The sequence below is a fragment of the Larimichthys crocea genome, chromosome VI (genome assembly GCF_000972845.2).
Source record: "Larimichthys crocea isolate SSNF chromosome VI, L_crocea_2.0, whole genome shotgun sequence".
Classification (NCBI taxonomy): domain Eukaryota; kingdom Metazoa; phylum Chordata; class Actinopteri; family Sciaenidae; genus Larimichthys; species Larimichthys crocea.
The window spans coordinates 2,161,959-2,179,318 of record NC_040016.1 but is presented as its reverse complement, the minus strand read 5'-3'; the positions used below and the strand labels follow the sequence as shown (position 1 = coordinate 2,179,318).

The 17,360-nt window shown below is 39.9% G+C and overlaps 1 protein-coding gene across 4 annotated transcripts in view; it reads right to left on the bottom strand.

Annotated features, from left to right (window-relative positions):
• Positions 1-2,415: 2,415 nt before the first annotated feature.
• tacc1 (transforming, acidic coiled-coil containing protein 1) overlaps positions 2,416-17,360 on the bottom strand; it is a 30,258-nt gene continuing 15,313 nt past the window's right edge. For 2 of the 4 annotated variants that reach the window (XM_019253360.2, XM_027279193.1), the window contains exons 2-14: positions 13,402-13,511; positions 9,741-11,196; positions 9,176-9,217; positions 8,704-8,767; positions 7,786-7,975; positions 6,949-7,013; positions 6,368-6,496; positions 6,194-6,270; positions 6,023-6,066; positions 5,260-5,423; positions 5,076-5,182; positions 4,808-4,928; positions 2,416-4,160 (exon numbers count right to left, since the gene is read on the bottom strand). In XM_019253360.2, the coding sequence (XP_019108905.2) occupies positions 4,095-4,160; positions 4,808-4,928; positions 5,076-5,182; positions 5,260-5,423; positions 6,023-6,066; positions 6,194-6,270; positions 6,368-6,496; positions 6,949-7,013; positions 7,786-7,975; positions 8,704-8,767; positions 9,176-9,217; positions 9,741-11,125 (2,454 nt within the window). In that variant the 5' untranslated portion in view covers positions 11,126-11,196; positions 13,402-13,511 and the 3' untranslated portion in view covers positions 2,416-4,094. Of the gene's footprint in view, positions 4,161-4,807; positions 4,929-5,075; positions 5,183-5,259; positions 5,424-6,022; positions 6,067-6,193; positions 6,271-6,367; positions 6,497-6,948; positions 7,014-7,785; positions 7,976-8,703; positions 8,768-9,175; positions 9,218-9,740; positions 11,197-13,401; positions 13,512-15,053; positions 15,752-17,360 lie in introns of those variants that run through there. The other 2 variants (XM_027279192.1, XM_019253361.2) reach the window with 2 other exon arrangements.

Here is a 17,360-nt window from a genome sequence, read left to right as displayed (position 1 = left end):
CTCTCCCGTCCCACTCCTCACCAAGCAGGACAGCCAATCAGAGGTCGCCTCAGCATCCTGAACCCGCCCTCTCCGGTGCAGTCACCAGGGTTACAAAAACACACTACAAGCCATACAATGTCATGGACCTGGATCTGTGGATTATGATTCATGAAACCCTACATTCATGTAAAACTTCCATTTACCAACCTTTTAAGACTTTATATGGTCTCAGACTGACACTATATTTTTCTAACTAAATTAGGAAGTTAAAACATTACTGACTTCTGTGGAATGTAGATTATTTATTTAAAGTATTGCTATATGTAATAATGTTTATTTTGTGTTTTCCATAAAGAGGATTTTTTTTTTTTTTACTGGGTTCAGTATGTCATCTTTGACACCCAAAACTGGCCCCACATCCTAAAATATCCTCACAGCCTCACTCTTGATGGAACTGTTAGTGAGTAAGTAAGTAAATAAGTAAGTTTCACATTATTAGCAGTGAAATGTTGGGCTAAATGTACTAAATCTGTGTTTAGTATGTCATTAAATAACAGTTAAACTGATTCAAGTAACTGCTGTAATTGTGTGCAGGTGTCTAGTACTGCAAGTTTCACTAAGAATCAACATTTGACTCTTATCAGCTCTTAGCCACTGTTAGTTCAGCTGTGGTTCTCCTGTCTATATAGACTGTATACGTGCCAACTGCATTCAATCATATCCAGCAAGCTCAGTCAAGTCCACTAGCTTTCTTCCCATCCTGCCATGGCTGACAGTATAGTATAAGGTAAAGGAGTGGCTGACTAAACAAGGTAAAGGGAGACAAGTATTTTCTTAAGCTTTGGACCAAATTGATGAGAAAATGGTAGTAAATGTTCTCACAAAGGAGAACCAATTTTTTAGTCTAGTAGTCAGATATTGACTTGCTCTGCTATTTAGGAAAGTTCAGATGAAACCAAGAAAAAAATATGAATTAAATAAAGCTTTCCAGGCTGTAAGCAATCCTTCTCACCCTTAGGTCTTACCATCAAAGTTGATGAAGACAAGTAAGAGCCATCAAAAATATGTACAGCCAGTCATTTCTGGATAATGCAATACTGAATGCAAGTTCTTCGTGTCTGTCCTCACCAGCTGTCTTGTGTTGTTTGTAGTGTTGATCTGTCAGAATAAACAGGACATCAGGGCACATGTGGGAGAAGTTTCTTCTGCCTCTCTCTCTTGTTGCTTGAACTTAGTAGTAAGATTTTCTGACAGAAACCAAGAGAGTGTCATCAGGACTGGCCTTGTGTTTGTGGTACTGTGGTGTTTAAGAACACCACCATGTGGTGAGAAGGGTATGCAAAGACTGACATTTGGACAAGGTCAGCTAAAATAGGTGGAAACTGTTTTTGGACAAATATATCAATAGTTAACATGTAAATAATAACCTAAACATCAGATAACAGGTAAGTCTTATAATAATTACTTATAATAATAAGTACTTAAAGTGACATTAAATTTTAAGAAGTGAGTGACCTGTTATCGGATAAAGTGTCACATTACTTGCCACCGTTTTGTAAGTTTTAGAAACCAGAAGCAGCAGTAAAAGGCATACATGACCTGTATACTGGAAAATACCTTTTTATTACTGATTTAAAAATTATTTAGTATGCTAGGTACTTTTAAAAAAGTGATACCTGTTGACAAGATGACTGCGTCTTGTGTTCATCAGCTATGTTACACAGATTTCGTCTTCTTCTAAAATGTTTTACATGGAATAATTTGTAGTGCATCTGGTGGCACAACGATGTGGCTTCAACAGTAAAATGTGCTGGTGACATTTGGTAAACTACAAATTGGTTTGGCCACAGGGGTGTGTTTTAAAAAGCAATTAGGATTTAATGAGGATGACCACTTGTTTTGTCTGAGTAAACATCATTAAGTTATACCTGCTGTGGATACAAACATGAGCACTTAGCCTGTTCTTGTGTATAACTGATTCATGATATGGTCAAATGTGTACAAAACAAAGGGTTAGGAAGAGTTATTGCTCTCTTTGTTTCTTCTTCTGTCAATCCAAAATGTGATTTACAGCTCTCAACAGGAAGGAGACCTTAAGTTGCAACACAATGGACCAAACACACAACTGCACAAAACCTTGTTGATGCTTTTAAGACTATGTCATTGAAATAGCTAAATCTGTGCTGGAGGAAACTGCATGCTCTTGAGTTACAAACAAAATGCCACTAATGACATGTTTGTAAAATCCGACGGTGCAACGACCACAAGAACATGAAAACAGTGAAGAAATTTGGCTTCTGGCTTCCCTGTAGGAATAAACAAAGACAAAGTTTGCATGCGTTTGTGTTCATCAGTACAATGATAACAGGAACAAAGATGTTATGTGTGTCTGATTTGTTATGTGCTCAGTTTGAAAGGAGGAAACTGACAATATTAAATCTTAACCATTTATTCAGGAATGCACAAAATATAGCAGGTAACATACAATCTGAGTATACTTAACTCTTCAATTTTACAAATATTAGGAACAAAATCCTTTTCATAAAGTATAAAATTTACACATATTGTACTGTAACAATGGATTTGCATTGAAAAGCACCTTCAGATGAACTTAACACCACGACAATATGACAGAGTCACACTGAGACCCATCTCTTTTTACAACAACATTTGGCAATAAATTGTGCTGACGTGAAAGAAGAAGAATCTGTCTTTTGTATTTTAAACATATCTGACCAAAAAATACACTTGTGCGCTCCTTCAGGTTCAATCAGACCAGAAAACGCTGATGTTAGCAAAGAAGATAATATTGCATGATGAAGCTCTGCTCACCAAAACACTTCACCTTATAGAGTTATGCAGCCCACCATTCATCTACTGCAGGTAAACCATTAAAACTGCAAACCCACTAGAACTCATTGTTGTTAAGAATATTATGATCATCAATGATTTATACTGTATACAGTACACTTTGGCAACAACAGAGATTGGAAACAACTGCATGATGGAAACTAAGAAAACTACATTTTTACCCATTTTTACAAAATAGACAAAATAAAGGCACACCAGCAACATCTGGGCTCACAGATAAAATGTGAATACAGTCCAACAATATCTACATGGCAGCGACAGAATGTGATTCTAACTTTTCCACACTCAAAAAGCAGAGTGAGAAAATTAAACATGGCACATGGCTTAATATTACAGTATAATAAGAGCAAAGTTTTTACTACTTCATCTTCAAAATGGACTTTAGTTTTCCACCCATCACTGTCAAACTATTATTAAACAAATTTAAGATCTGATTCTCTTAAGTGCTCTTCATATTTAATAATCCCAGAGATTCATGGCGGGGTTTAACTTCACACTCTTTATCACACATTGTATATGTTCTCCTGTGAAACAAGAAAGACAAACAAACTCAAAGGCAACTTAAGAAAAACTCTATAATATTCCTTTCAGTTCATTTGCTGATGGAAGAAGATAACCAGCATCCAGCATATGCGACCAGCATAACTATCCATCTGTATCATAGAAGAAATGGCAGCCAGAAATATTTATACACCAGAAAACTAATACACTATGATCAGTTTAGGCACTCATTAGAGAGATTTGTCCTTTCTGACGACTGTATCATCAACACAGGTGCGTGGTATATGTGGTAAAAGATGTATGTGCTTTGCATCCACGTTGTTTTTCCCTTACTTCTTGCCTCCTTACAGTTTTGTGTTAAACATGCAGTATAAAATGGTGATGGAAATTCTTTGTAATATAACAAACTAGCTGATTTCATTTCAAACGCACAACAAGAATCAACAATGAGTCTTTACTGTAAATCATTGACAAAATAATTAAAATACATCTCATTATAGGTTTGTGCTTCTTTAACTGCCATGATATGATTAACGCAATGGTCAGTTATTGATCTGATTTGATATTTCAGTCTGAAAAATTCAAAAGATGAAGCGATCCACCATTCTGTATTTCCATGTGTTTAAAAAGAAAACAGGGAGTAGATATGAGCAGAGCAAAAGTAAGGTTGACGTGTGCTTAAATGTGATCATGTACAGAATTTACATCGATGCTGCAGAGAGAGTTTGATTAAAGGCCTCTTATTCTGTCCCCAGTTTGGCGATCAGCTCATCACAGATCTTAGTGAGCTCCTCGATCTCTTGATTCTGTGAGAGAAAGAGAGAGGAGTGTTTAGACATTGGCTGTAAAGCTACAAATGGCAGAACAGAAACACAATTCTGCCCAGATACATTAAGGTGTACGCAGAGATCTAAGTACTTCTTCCACCACAGACACTTACTGACCACACTGTTGGCTCAATACCCATTAATAATCACAAAACAGCCCAAAACATTTAATATTTATTTTACGCTTTAGTCTCTTGTGTTATTGTCAGTGATTGATGATGAGGTTCTGTCTGTAATTCTTCATCTCTACCAGATTCTGGTTTTATTACATGAAACACTGCCCCCTAGTGTTCAATGCCTTGCCAGTTTTTTTTTTAACATTGTCAATAGTTACACAAAAGAGGCAGATACTTCTTCAATGCTAGTAGAGTTCCTCTTAGTGCAACAAGTAATACATTGTTGGGACATATATATCCGTCTCACTAAACCTTAAGAGAAAACTAAACAAAGACAATGAAGGGACAGAAAAACAACAGGTTTTGTGGGAACTGTGGTCTTAACCGTGGAAAATAATTGTGCTGAAATCTTACCACTGGTATGAAATAATAATAATAAAGGACTCTCTCTTTCATCATACCCTCTCTGCACTCACACAGTTAAACAGTGTTAATCAGCAGTCATCCTACCTTTTGAAGAACAGCTCTTTCAAGTGACTCGACCTTCATCTGTTCCTTCCTCAGGCTGGCGTTTAGTGCGACACCCTCAGCATTAGCCTTGGCGCGTACCTGGGCTATCTCCTCATTAGCCCTGTTAGACAGCGCGTGAAGGAGATGAGAAAGATTGTCAAAATAAGATATTGATGTCTCGACTTAAGGTAGAAATGTTTTTTTCAGGATTAAAAACCTATCAAAGGATTGAATCCTGGAATCCCAAATTACAGACATGAAAGCTTACTTGTCCAGTTTCTCTTCAGCATGCACTTTGAGGGTTTGGTATCGCTGCTCCTCCTGCTTGATCCGCATTAGGTAATCCTGCGCACACTTCTTAAGCACCTCCTCGTTCTGGAGAGACAGATGTAGAGATTATCAAGTGATCTGGTTGTTGGATAGCATGAAAGTCACATCAAAGCTCTACTGACCTTTTTGAAGCCCTCCAGGACTCCCTTCATGTTCTCATACCTCCTGAAGAGGTCTGCGAAGGAGCGTTCCACAGAGTTGAGGTCTGCAATGGCCTGATCCCTCTCAGCAGTCAACTGCCTGACTGACTTACTACAGGACAGGGTCTTCTGCTGCTGCTCGTCCTCTGCAACCAACAGAAAAGTCAAGATTTGAAAGGAGTTAGACGTGTAAGAATTATCTTAAAAACTGGACTGAAACAGCAACCTTGAAAGCAAAGGCAGAGTTATAAAGTCTCAGCGGCGTATTTTCCATTGTTTTAGATCTGCAGGCCAGTCTAGCACAACATGTTTGACAAGAAGCAGTGACTATAAGATTAGTGCCAACTCTCATCCTTGTAAGCGCTTGAGTGGGACATACTAGATGTAAGGTGTAGATTCTAAGTCCTTTTTTTTTAATACATACTAGTAGTTCTCTAATTTTGAGATAATATAGCAAGTCAGTGATCCAAAACATACAAACAAGGCAAACAAGGAGTCTGCAAATGTGGAATATATTTGATTAACCAGGTCAAAAACAACACTCTCAGAACATTGTGTATAGACACCTTAACCTCACCACAACAGACTTGACTCTGCATGTTTTAAGTGTCATGTATATAATGTAATGTATCCTTGAACTGTATGTATCCTGGAGGTGTAACTGGAAGGAGGAACAGTCATAAAATGACACAGGTAACAAACACAACCATGTAGAATATGTCACCACCAGGTGGCAGCAACTCACCAATCATCTGTGCAACGGTTTTCTCATATTCCGCAACAATTTTTCTGTCAGGATAAGAATAGAAAGTACAACATTTGTCAGCTTCATTCCTCTAAATTGTTTATATTGCATTATATTTGCACTGTAATACTTTTAAATGTGGAGGTTCAGGAGAAACGTGAAGCGTCATACCTCATCTCCAAAACCTCAGCTCTGCTCTCCTCATACTTCCTCTTCCACTCATTGACTTCAATCTCTTTAGTGATAATCTAATTAAAGGAGAGAGTATGAAGAGAAAAAAATGTTCAGATCTTAAAAAATGTATGAAATGAGTGCTGTCTTTCTAAGTGTTTGGCAGTGACGTACTTCTTCTCTGATCAGGGTGAGCACTGCAGCTTTGTCCATCTCACTCAGAGGTATGTTGTCCTGGGACAGGGCTGCTGTGTCTAGGGCCTCACTGCTGGTCACCTTTGTTTGCGTCATGGCTATCTCACTCTGTGGGACATGCAGAAAGCACACAGTGTGCTCAGTCTAAGATATGATATCCACCATTTTTACATTTTGTAAGCAAACCACAAATCACTACTTCAGCTGTTTTTATTTTGCATTTCAGACCACAGGATGTTATGCAAAGAGTTCTCAGGCAAAACAGTTCATATTTGAGTTGATTTAACATTTGTATAACTTGAAGGTGCAAGTGTGCTTATCTTAGGCAAATATTATGTGCATAACATCTATTAGATTCTTGCTAGATGGATCATGGGGCATAATAAAGCAACACACGCAACTATTGTTCCAGGATGAAAAAATAAAAAAGTAGGACTCCAAATATAGCTGAATTATCTTTGTCCAAATTAAGATAAAGAACAGTCCGTGCAAAACAAGCCAGTCATGTTTAACTATTCATTCTGCTCCCTCCCTCCCGTTCATTCTTATAGTCTACTTACTATATCATCTTTCAGACCGCAGGTATCCTTCTCCTCCAGGTGATCTGCTATCTTAGTCTCAGGACCTTTTAAAGAGACAAAACACACAATTCAATGGCAAATTACAACTGTAATAATTACCTATATCTAAAAATTAAAAGAAAGAAGCAGAACCACACAGCAGCAAGTCTTGTTTCCGTAACGAAGAGATAGCACGATGCACAGGCTGGTTTTAATGCACAACTGGTATAAGCATTCGGTCCCTGGTGTAAAACTTCCTTATATCCAGGACAGGGTTCTGCTGAGTAAGCATGCTCCATTTTTCTTCTTCATAAAGTTCGACACGTTCTCGAGGCTTCACAGTCTCCAGTAGTACTTGTTGATAAAATTATGTAACTGAATCATCTCTCCTTCAATTTATCCTATTGTTGGAACTGACACCTCTCTGGTCATGCCTACTTCTTTAACAGAATGCCTCACACAGAGCAAAGCCTTTCATATTTTCTATTAAATACTACCAACTTAAATGCATCACAAGTAAATTAAGAAGGTCGGGTGGAGCAAAAGAGACCAGATATTATAACTAGTGGTAGAATTATTTAGTGTACTAGTGCTGTTTGCTTCACATAATAAAAGCATGTATTCCTTTGACAGCATATTAGTTAATCCATCCACTAAAGTTGACTTAAAGGGATAAAAGTGTCACCGTTAGCATGACTTAATAATCACCTTACAACAAACTCTATCTGTGAAGCTAAAAAGTTTCTTTTCACTGTCTGTTATTGTTCTTTTCAACTCCTAACACTGCTTTACATTCTGCACACAGTGGAGGTTCTTGAAGATCAATCACAAACATACCATCCATAACTAATATGTCACTGATTGGCTGTTTCTTCACAGGTGCTTTATTGCATTCAGGCTCTCCTCTCTCCTCCTGACTGTCTGTTGTCTGGCCCATAATGCCAGTGGAGGCAAGCTTCTCCTCATCAGTGGCATGATGAACTCGCTGAGTGATCTCGGGGGTCTGAACCACCACCTCATCCTCCTCCTAGGAACAAGGGAGGAAGATAGGAAAGCATTATTCACACTAATAAATTCAATTCAATTCAATTCAATTTAATTTTATTTGTATAGCCCAAAGTCACAAAGTACATTTGCCTCGGAGGGCTTTACAATCTGTATATGAGTGACACCCTCTGTCCTTAGTTATATATTTATTTAAGAAAATTAAACCAGTTTTTTTTACATAAAAACTAAATGTATATGTACTGTTGTGGATTTAAACTTCATGTGAACAAATTTGGATATGGATCGTGAGTACATTACTTCAGACATGAACATATCACAGTCCCATAGATCCAATGCAACTCTTGTCTTTAATGGGCATATTGCAGCTGCTTTGGTGAGAAATGTACTATACATTGTGTTAAAGACAAGAGAGGGTGTTATATAATATCTTGAGAATATCACCTATGGATAGAGAGAAGTGATAATGTTGAGGGCACATGGCAGCAGACTAATATTTGACTGCAGTGTGATAAGTCACAGATCTGTCACCATGCCAAGCAGGTACTGCAGAGCTGGAGACACTGCTGATGCTACTGCCAGCTTGTGTCACAGTGTGTATATATATATATATGTGTGTGTGTGTGTGTGTGTGTGAAGAGGTGAGGCCGGGAGGTTAGACAGCTGCTGAATAATGGACATTGCGGTGTCACTGCAGTAAAGTGAAACATTTCAGCTGGCACAACACTCACACAGAAGAACACACAGTACCTGATTGCACACGTCAAGCACCAAGGACTGGCTTTCATCGTATTTCTGAACTTTACAGGAATTCCTGCAAAACAAGCACACAATGACAATAGTGTCAGAATATATAGACTACAAAGTAGTGATCCTCAAACATTTCAATTCTTCTCCCACCTGTTACTACATTCTTAGAGCTGCAAGCATTTCTGTGCTTTTGAGCTGATTGCACTGTGCCATCATAAATGAGGTACAGCTACATACATAGCTAGTATAACCATACTAGTGCTGCCCAACTGAGGGATCACAAGATGGGACAAATTAACTTGTTGATGTAACAGGGGATGGCCTTGTGAGCTGAGATGAAACCAAGGAAGACATTATTTCCCTCACATGCTCCTGAAACAGGTCGCTTCTGACGAGCGCATGCCACGATGAGAGTAAAATGGGAAGCCAGCATGCATGAAAGGAAGAGAGCGTCGATAGTGAGAGTACTTACAACAGAAAACAGAGAAACTTGACTTGTTCAGATGTCCTGGGGCTAATCGTAGTGGACGAAAGCAGAGTTTGAGGGTTGCGAAACACACAAGAGAGGGAAGAATGAAGGATGAAGGGGATATTGATTAAGGGAATGAAGAACAGAGCAGGGGGAAGAGATAAAGAAAAGCGTGTGAGTGACTAAAGGTGTTCAGAGCAGCATGTTATATACTCAGCAGATAGTTTCAAGTTTTGAGCATAAACACAAAATGCAGACAGACCAGGAAAAGCTGAAACTAGTCCAAACCACTGAAGCTATAAGTACTTTCATGAGCCTATATCTAAACTGGGAATTGCATCAACGCTCAGTATGTAGTGTTAAGTGTTTGGCATGTGTTTAAAGCATTGTTTGGTATGCATCCAGCCACTTGCGGATGTAAATACTAACACATTCAACCAAAGCACGCTCAGTGGAGTTATATATACAGTCATATACAGAGAGTATATATTATATACATTGAAATCTGAATTTGTATTATTGGTGATAATCAAAATTGCAAACTCCTGGGACAGGAGGAAAAACTTACGTGATTGTCCTCTCTTTGCTCTTCTTAGGAATCTGCCTCACTTTCTTCTCCCCCGTTGTTTTCGGTTTACCACCATCTTTCACTTTTTTCTCTGGCTGAGGGGCGTTACTTGTTGAATCCACTGTGCTCAGGGTTTTGGGAGGTTTAAAAGGGTCCACAGAGTCATCAAAATGGTCTGGATCAAAACTGTAGGAGCCCTTAGGGAGCACTGGAGAATTGCTCATTGTGCTATTGCTACCAAACGGATTGAAGTTCGGGTCATCCCACTGACTGGGATCAAAGTTATATGTTCCTTTCTTAGGAATAGGAATATCATCAACGTTTACAGGTGCTGAAGAGTCTGAGGATGGCAAAGCAGTTTCTGGAAGAGGATCTGAAATTGGTTCTGATGCTGGTTCAGAAACTGGTTCTGATACTGGTTGTGAAACTGGTTCTAACACTGGTTTGGAATCTGTTTCTGACACTGTAGGTTCTGGTGCTGGTTTGCTGGAAGCCTCTGATCCTTTTGGCTTCTGCTTCTTAGCTCCGAGTTTGCTGATTGTCTTTTTACCACCTAATTTCCGCGGAGGTGGCTTGCTGACTGTCCCCTCGTCCAGACCGAACTCCAACTTTACAGACTTCGCCTCTGATAATGACTCCGTCATCTCCACCTCCACCTGTGCTGGAGCTGCTAAGCTGTCCTCAAAGGCAGGTAATGAGGCACCGAGCGGCTCGAGCCTGGGGAAAGAACTTGAACCATATGGTGGGGGAGAGTTCTGGATTTTGGATCCACCACAGGTGAAAGGGTTAAAGCTGTCATCGAGCTGGTCAGGGTCAAATTTGTAAGTGGCCTTGGGAATGGGAAGTTCTTCTTCCTCATTTGATTGGGGAAGCTCGTCCAGTGGGGTCTTTACCTTCAGGGATGGAGGCTTAGACTTTCTGGTTTTAGTCTTTTTAGTGGGCTCAGTCTGGTTGAGGTCATTGCACTGTGGTTCTGGTTCAGCAAGGGGTTCCTGCTCAGGGGGCTCTAGAGCTGGGCTGGCTGCAGGTTCACTGCTGTAGACTGAGTCTGGTTCTGGGCTTGGCTCTGGGGTTAGAGCTGGAGCTGGAACGGGAGCTGGAGCTAGAGTTGGTTCTGGAGCTGGTTCTGGAACTGAAGCTGGTGCGGGAGCTGGAGCCACATCAGGGGCAGGATCTGCAACTAGGATGGGGACTGGGGCTTGGGATGGCTCAGAGAATGGCGCTGCGTATTCAGACACTTCATGCGTTTCCTTCACTGAGGATGAAGCAGGGACAGGCACAGAGCCCAGGGATTCTGGAAGATTCTCTGTTTGTTCTGCTTCCAGGGTCTGGATATTTACTTTCAAGGGACCACCCATGGGGACTGCAGGTTCATCCTGACCCATGTTGTGGCTGAACAAAATATCCTGATCCCGAACAGGAGCAGTCACTATCAGGTGCTCCTCTTTTTCCACATCTGAAGAAGAAATGAGAGAAAAAAAAAAACACCAGGATTAACCATAAAAAACCACATTACAAATTCAAAAATCTGCATGCACACTTCCTCTGCCTACTATAATCTCTCCAATCAAATCTAAACTCAGATGTAGGTGATATCTGATTGGTTACGAGCCAGCCAACTGTTCCAATTGCTGCTGTTGCCATGGCGATGTCTGACTACGAGGGCCATGACATTTAAACCAAGTAGTGCATTCTAAAATAGAGAGAAGTAGAGAAAACGAGAGCTGTGATTTATTTTGTGTGTTAAGGACAACAGGGACAGTGGCTGCTGTGGTGTAATTATCGCCTCCAGGGAACCTTTTGACACATCAACATATTTCAGTACGCCTGTCATACCCGCCATATTTATGTAATATTATGTTGCTAGGAGACTAGCACAGCCTGCTGTGTTTCTACCTACTTCAGTTCACGTTAGCTTGTCGCCAGAGTGTCATTTTCAAAATGTTCCTGCAGTCCAGCCTGCCCATACAAACACGTCCTCATCCAAATCCAATCCATATGCATGTACAAGAGAAAAGTATAAGAATCCATATTTGTGCTCATATTTGTGTGTTTATAAAGACCGAACATGTCACATCAGGAAAAATCAATTCAGCACCAATAATGCACAAAACATGTAGTCTAATTTGATTAACAAAAAGAATTGTTTTGCATTTTACCATTTTTTAAAGATATACTTCACTCATTTTAGTATGAGTAAAAACTGTACCTGTGCATAGTAACAGATAGTAATCGAGGTTTTCAACTGAACACAAATCTATATTATATTAATGATAATCATGAATTTAAAACTATTTTTGCAATGTTTTTAAAACCAAAACGTTGCAAAATAGGGTTGATGTCAAAGTAGTGTAGTGTCAAATACCACTTTATCATGCATATGACCACAGGAGACATCAAAGCAACCATCTGTTAATGTAATCAGGTACCTTTTTGGCTTTAACAAAGTCTTCAATTATATCTATTAAATATTTATAACCTGTCATCGTGTATAGACTGATGCTGATGTAGTAATGGAGACTTTGGATGGGCACGGACAAACGCAGCCATCAGCATGTTTATATTCAAAGAGGTTTCTAGAGGCACTTTGACTCCTGCCTGCCAGGATCCAAACTTCCTTATTCACAGCTGCAGGAAGGGATGTTTGTGGTGGAAACAAAAGTGAACTCCCTCCTTGCTCTATAGCTACCGGCTGACTTTCACAATGAACACTCTTGGAAAATGTTGTTGGAGCTGTTTTACAGGAAGGATTTATTCCTTCTGTGTCAACACACAGCCTCCTAAAATCCTTCTTAAAAAGCGAGCTACATGTTGGCTTCAGCCTGATAACTGGCTTTGTTCAGTCACTCCCTTCATTGTGACCTCTATCAGTTCCCAATACAAAACGCGGTGAACCAAAGCTTTTGTTCAACCTGTTGAATTCCAGAGCAAAGGCTATTCCCACACTCTGCTCGAGGCTCCTCCTCTTAGTCATTCAATAACAATGACAGCTCTTCCGCCATCATCACACCCTACTGAGTGTGCCTGCCAGCTTACATACCGAGCATGCAGAGCATGTTTCACTGCTTAGGTATTAGTAACCTTAGGCACCTGTGCTAAAACACTGCAATTCAGGAACATGTTTGTATCCATAAGAAAATCCAATATTGCACTATTGTACTAATGCAGAAGGTGGGGACATTCCTGAGACAGTCAGACGGACATATGTATCCAATTACTCTGGCATGGTGAACCTGATACACCACAGTTCACGCACAGTAGTGGAATTCATGTATGCCCAAACGCCCCATTTGAAGTCATTATTTTAGCATATAAAACTCTGATGTAGAAAAATTTCTTCTCTCGTTGACTATAAAGACAAACACATGCACACACACACAGGACGTCTGAAAATTTAGAGCAACATCAAAAGACTCTTGTTTCCATGGCAACTTCAAGGAGGGACATTTTCTGTAATATGTGCTCTGTGTATATGTATAAGGCATTCTGAAGTGTTTAATATTTATATTGTTATCGTTACTATTTATGTGTGATGGTAATGAGGACTTACAACTACTCAAGGGGTTACTGCAGCGTGTTTACATCTTGGAAAGTATGCCGACTCTTGCCTCTCCTCGTGCTTTGTTCTCCGTGTCTGTTATTTACTCAGCAGTGGTCTCACCTGTTTTGTCTGGATCAGCGTTGTTGTTCTCCAGCTCTCCTGGGAAGGTTGGAGGGGCACGGACAGGAGTTGCTGCTTCAGGAGTGTCAAAATGACCCTCTGAGTCAGAGCTGTGGAAGCCAGAGAATGAGAGAGAGAGCATGAACTTCCCAAACAGATTCCTAAATAACTGAGGAGTAGTGAACGCATCATAAATACTCAAATTATGCATACTCAAAAACAAATGGCTGAATCAGCACTGTGAACTGTAAAGATGACTTGCATAAACAAAACTGCAGTAAACTGCATTAAAACGTGCAATATGTGCGAGTAGAAGAACATATATAACTCTTTAGTTCTACTTTCTCCTAAATCTATTCAAACATACAGAGATATTATCTGATTCCAGACACTGTAGGACTTATTGCATCGTAATCTGAGGTGTGTTTCACAACCTGTGTTAACTTGTGATCCTTCAAAATGAATCAGAATCTACTCATGACTGCTCATCACAGTTGGTTCCAGTTCAACTAAAGTGTATTCCTAGAATATTTCGTAATATTTTGTGGTGAAAAAAAAAGATCATAGAAAGGTGATCTAAGGGGTACAAAAGCACCAGTGTTGTTTTACATATGAATTTGAGGTTTACTGAACATAATATAAATCATACACACATTTTAATATGTATCATATGCAAATAGGTCTCCAATTTGCCTTTATTAGTTTTAAATGTCCAAATTCCATCCACAGTATCTTTTCTGATGTCATATTGCGCTTTGGCAACACTCAACACTCATGCCTGTAATGGGGAGAAAGACTGAGCAAAATGCGAGAAAGAGGAACTAGGGCAACCCACTCTTTCCTGTCACATTTTCAGCACTATACATTATGAGGTATAAGACTGCACCAGACAAACATATATATGCTTCGATCTTAATATAATATGTGAGCATTGCAACTGAATCACAGTTTGGAATATAGTTGGACCTGTTTCAATAGTTGGACCTGTTTCAAACTAACAACCGTCAGTCCGATTTGATCACTTCAGGAAGCAACATCAGTGTAGTTAGATAGCAATAGTAGATAGTAAACAAACGTGTTGTTGGCAGGGTAGTGATACATTATCTGGTCAATATACTGTTAAAGTGTGTACAAAAAAAGTGATCTTTGTGTCTTCTTGGAACAATGGAAAAGATAATGTGTTATCCAGGTGGACAGGAGGAGCAGAGACAATAAGGCCATCTGAGCATGGGTCATGTTTGTGTGTGAGCAACGATTACATCACCAAACTAAACCGTACCTGACTGCAGTGCTTGTTATTTTTATGTGAAGCCACAGAAATGAGGATTTACCAGTCAGGCTGAGGCAAACATTCAGTCCAAACACTGTCACAGTTTAAACCACGACCACACCAGGAATGCGTGAACATAAAACATTAAACGTGGGACATTTCTGCACGTCAACGCACACATTTTGATGCAGGTATGACAACAGGTATGTTTTTTCCTCTGCCTATTTAATCTAATATTCACAATATTAAAGGTTCCTCAATTTAACAGGTGGACACACACACACACAGAGTCATGAACACACATGTGAAAATGCCCCCTTCTCCTGTCCAGTCAGTGTGAATCACAGTATCAGTAGTCTCAGGGCTCCAGAACAACACTTGCCTGCAGCCTTGAGATCTCTCCTCCTCCTCCTCTTCCTCTCCTCTCCTACCACGTTGCTCCCTCTCCTCGCTGGCCTCCAGCCCCTCTTCATCCTCCTCTCCCTCTCCCCCTCTCACCGCCGTCCACGTCCATTTGGCCCATGACACAGGTGACAGCCAAGACATCCCTCCTCTTTCCACGAAGGGAGTTCTTCAACCTTCTGTCTACTCAAGGATTCACTGGGCTGGTTTCCAGAGTCTGACAGATCCTTTTCTGTGCGTTCTTCTTCAGATTTTCACCCTGCCAACAGCTCTCACATCTTTCCACAAAGCCTCTCTCTTCACATGAGTTCCCAGTTTCTCATGAAGGGGAGGAGGCACTTCATTTCCACTCTTCTATTTGGATATCCTCGGTCTTAAAATCATAAATCTTTCAGCTGTCTTCTCTCTCTCTTCTCTTTTTCTTTTTTCCAGTCACGCTCCCTCTCCTTCTGCCTCTGTGGCAGAATACCACAGCTCTGATCAGCTGGGTTTCAAAATGCTGTTCTCACCCTCTCCTCCTCTGAACCCCCCTCCAACCGTTCCCTTCCACCTCGGACTAGTCCACTGACATACTACACAGCAGGGGAGGCAGGAAGCTTTAAGCGCTAAAACTGAAGCAGCTTCCTTTTACTCTACTAAATGAGTTGCCCTGTGGTTGGAGAATGGTATGTCCCTGTCAGGCAGTTCTTCCACTCTGAAGCAGAAGGAGGGAGTCAGAAAACAAACACAGGAGGAGGAGGAGGAGGAGCTGAACTGTTGGGGCTCCACATTTTATAGCCCAGAGAGAGGTTAGGAATGTAGGGCTGGATCTTTAAGCCTTCTTTGCTCCCCAGGGCTATTAAACAGTTAACTGTTTCTCACATCCAGTGGCAGACATGCATGACCAAGGGAACCAGTTCTGTTGGATAGCCTCAGAAGATATACCTGGCTGGATTTAATTTGTCTAAGGGTAACAGTTCAGACCAGTTCAGTGCACTCATTTATGGACGATAAAAACCCAATATAGCTTGTGACACAGGTGAATATTGTTGAATGTCGTCAAAGAAAAGAAACAATGATAGTCTGAAATACCAATACAGAGAGACTATTCTCTAAAATGACTAATGCTGTGAGGAAAAAAAGCTATTCTGGCCAAAGCCATTCACTAGTATCACCAAATAACTTGTCAAATAACATAATCACACTGCTACAATCAATCTGTTACTAAGATCTGATGCTGGTTATTGTGCAATTTAAAGATGATCACCTTGATATTGATAGTGCACTGCTTTAAATCATACAGGTCAAACTAAACTTTCTCTGTGGTGGTGGTGACCAGCGTGGTGTTCCCCAAGGCTCCATACTTGACCCCCTGTTGTTCTGTATACACAAGCTCCTACTAGAACAAACATTGATTACCATTGTCACATGGATAACACTAATCTCTAACTATCACCTAATCCCAAATCAAGTCCTATTTGTTTTACTTTAGTTTTAATATGTTTATTTGTCTGGTTTATTTCACACTTTTTATCTTATTGTTGGATATTTTATTCTGTTGAATTTTCTGTACTTTTAGCGGGCTGATTATATTGTACTAAATTGTTTTATCTTTGATATTTTACCTATTTTTTTATTAATTGCATTATTAGTGCATTATTTTTATCAAGTATGACGGCTTATGAAGTAATGCTAATGCTAATAAGGGAACAACATCCACAGTCCTCTGTGGACCAATAAATCAGCTGATATTAGCTGACTACATTGCAAACCTGTTTGGCCCGCTGTGTAAAATGTAAATACAAACAAGATGTGGTGATGTGAACCTCTCATAAAATAGCACAAAGACAACTTATAATATGTTGAAACTGTCTTAAAGAAAGATGTCTTTATGGCTAGTATGAAGAGGAAAATTTATTACAGCCACTAATAACTCAATTTTATTGTACAAGTCGACAAATGAGTACCGTATTAAGATAGATTTGATGATTGATGATACAGATAAACCCTATTGTAAAAAGAAGTAGCTCTCAGGGATTTGACAGACAGCTCTCTTATAAATGACAATATTGTTACCCACAGTTGCAGCAGCATTTGAAATGGTCATTTATTTTAGAACATTTTCAAGACCACCATAGTAGAGCTGATGTTTTTGTCTTTTTGATAATTTATCATGTGTGTATTGTTTTCTAATACTGTACTCCCCCTCCAGAAACTCCTTCAGGGTTTGACTTGGCCACGCAGCAGCTAAACTCCTCCAGAATTCCAATGCAGGAGCGGAGACACACGTGCCTCAGTCAGGCTCAGA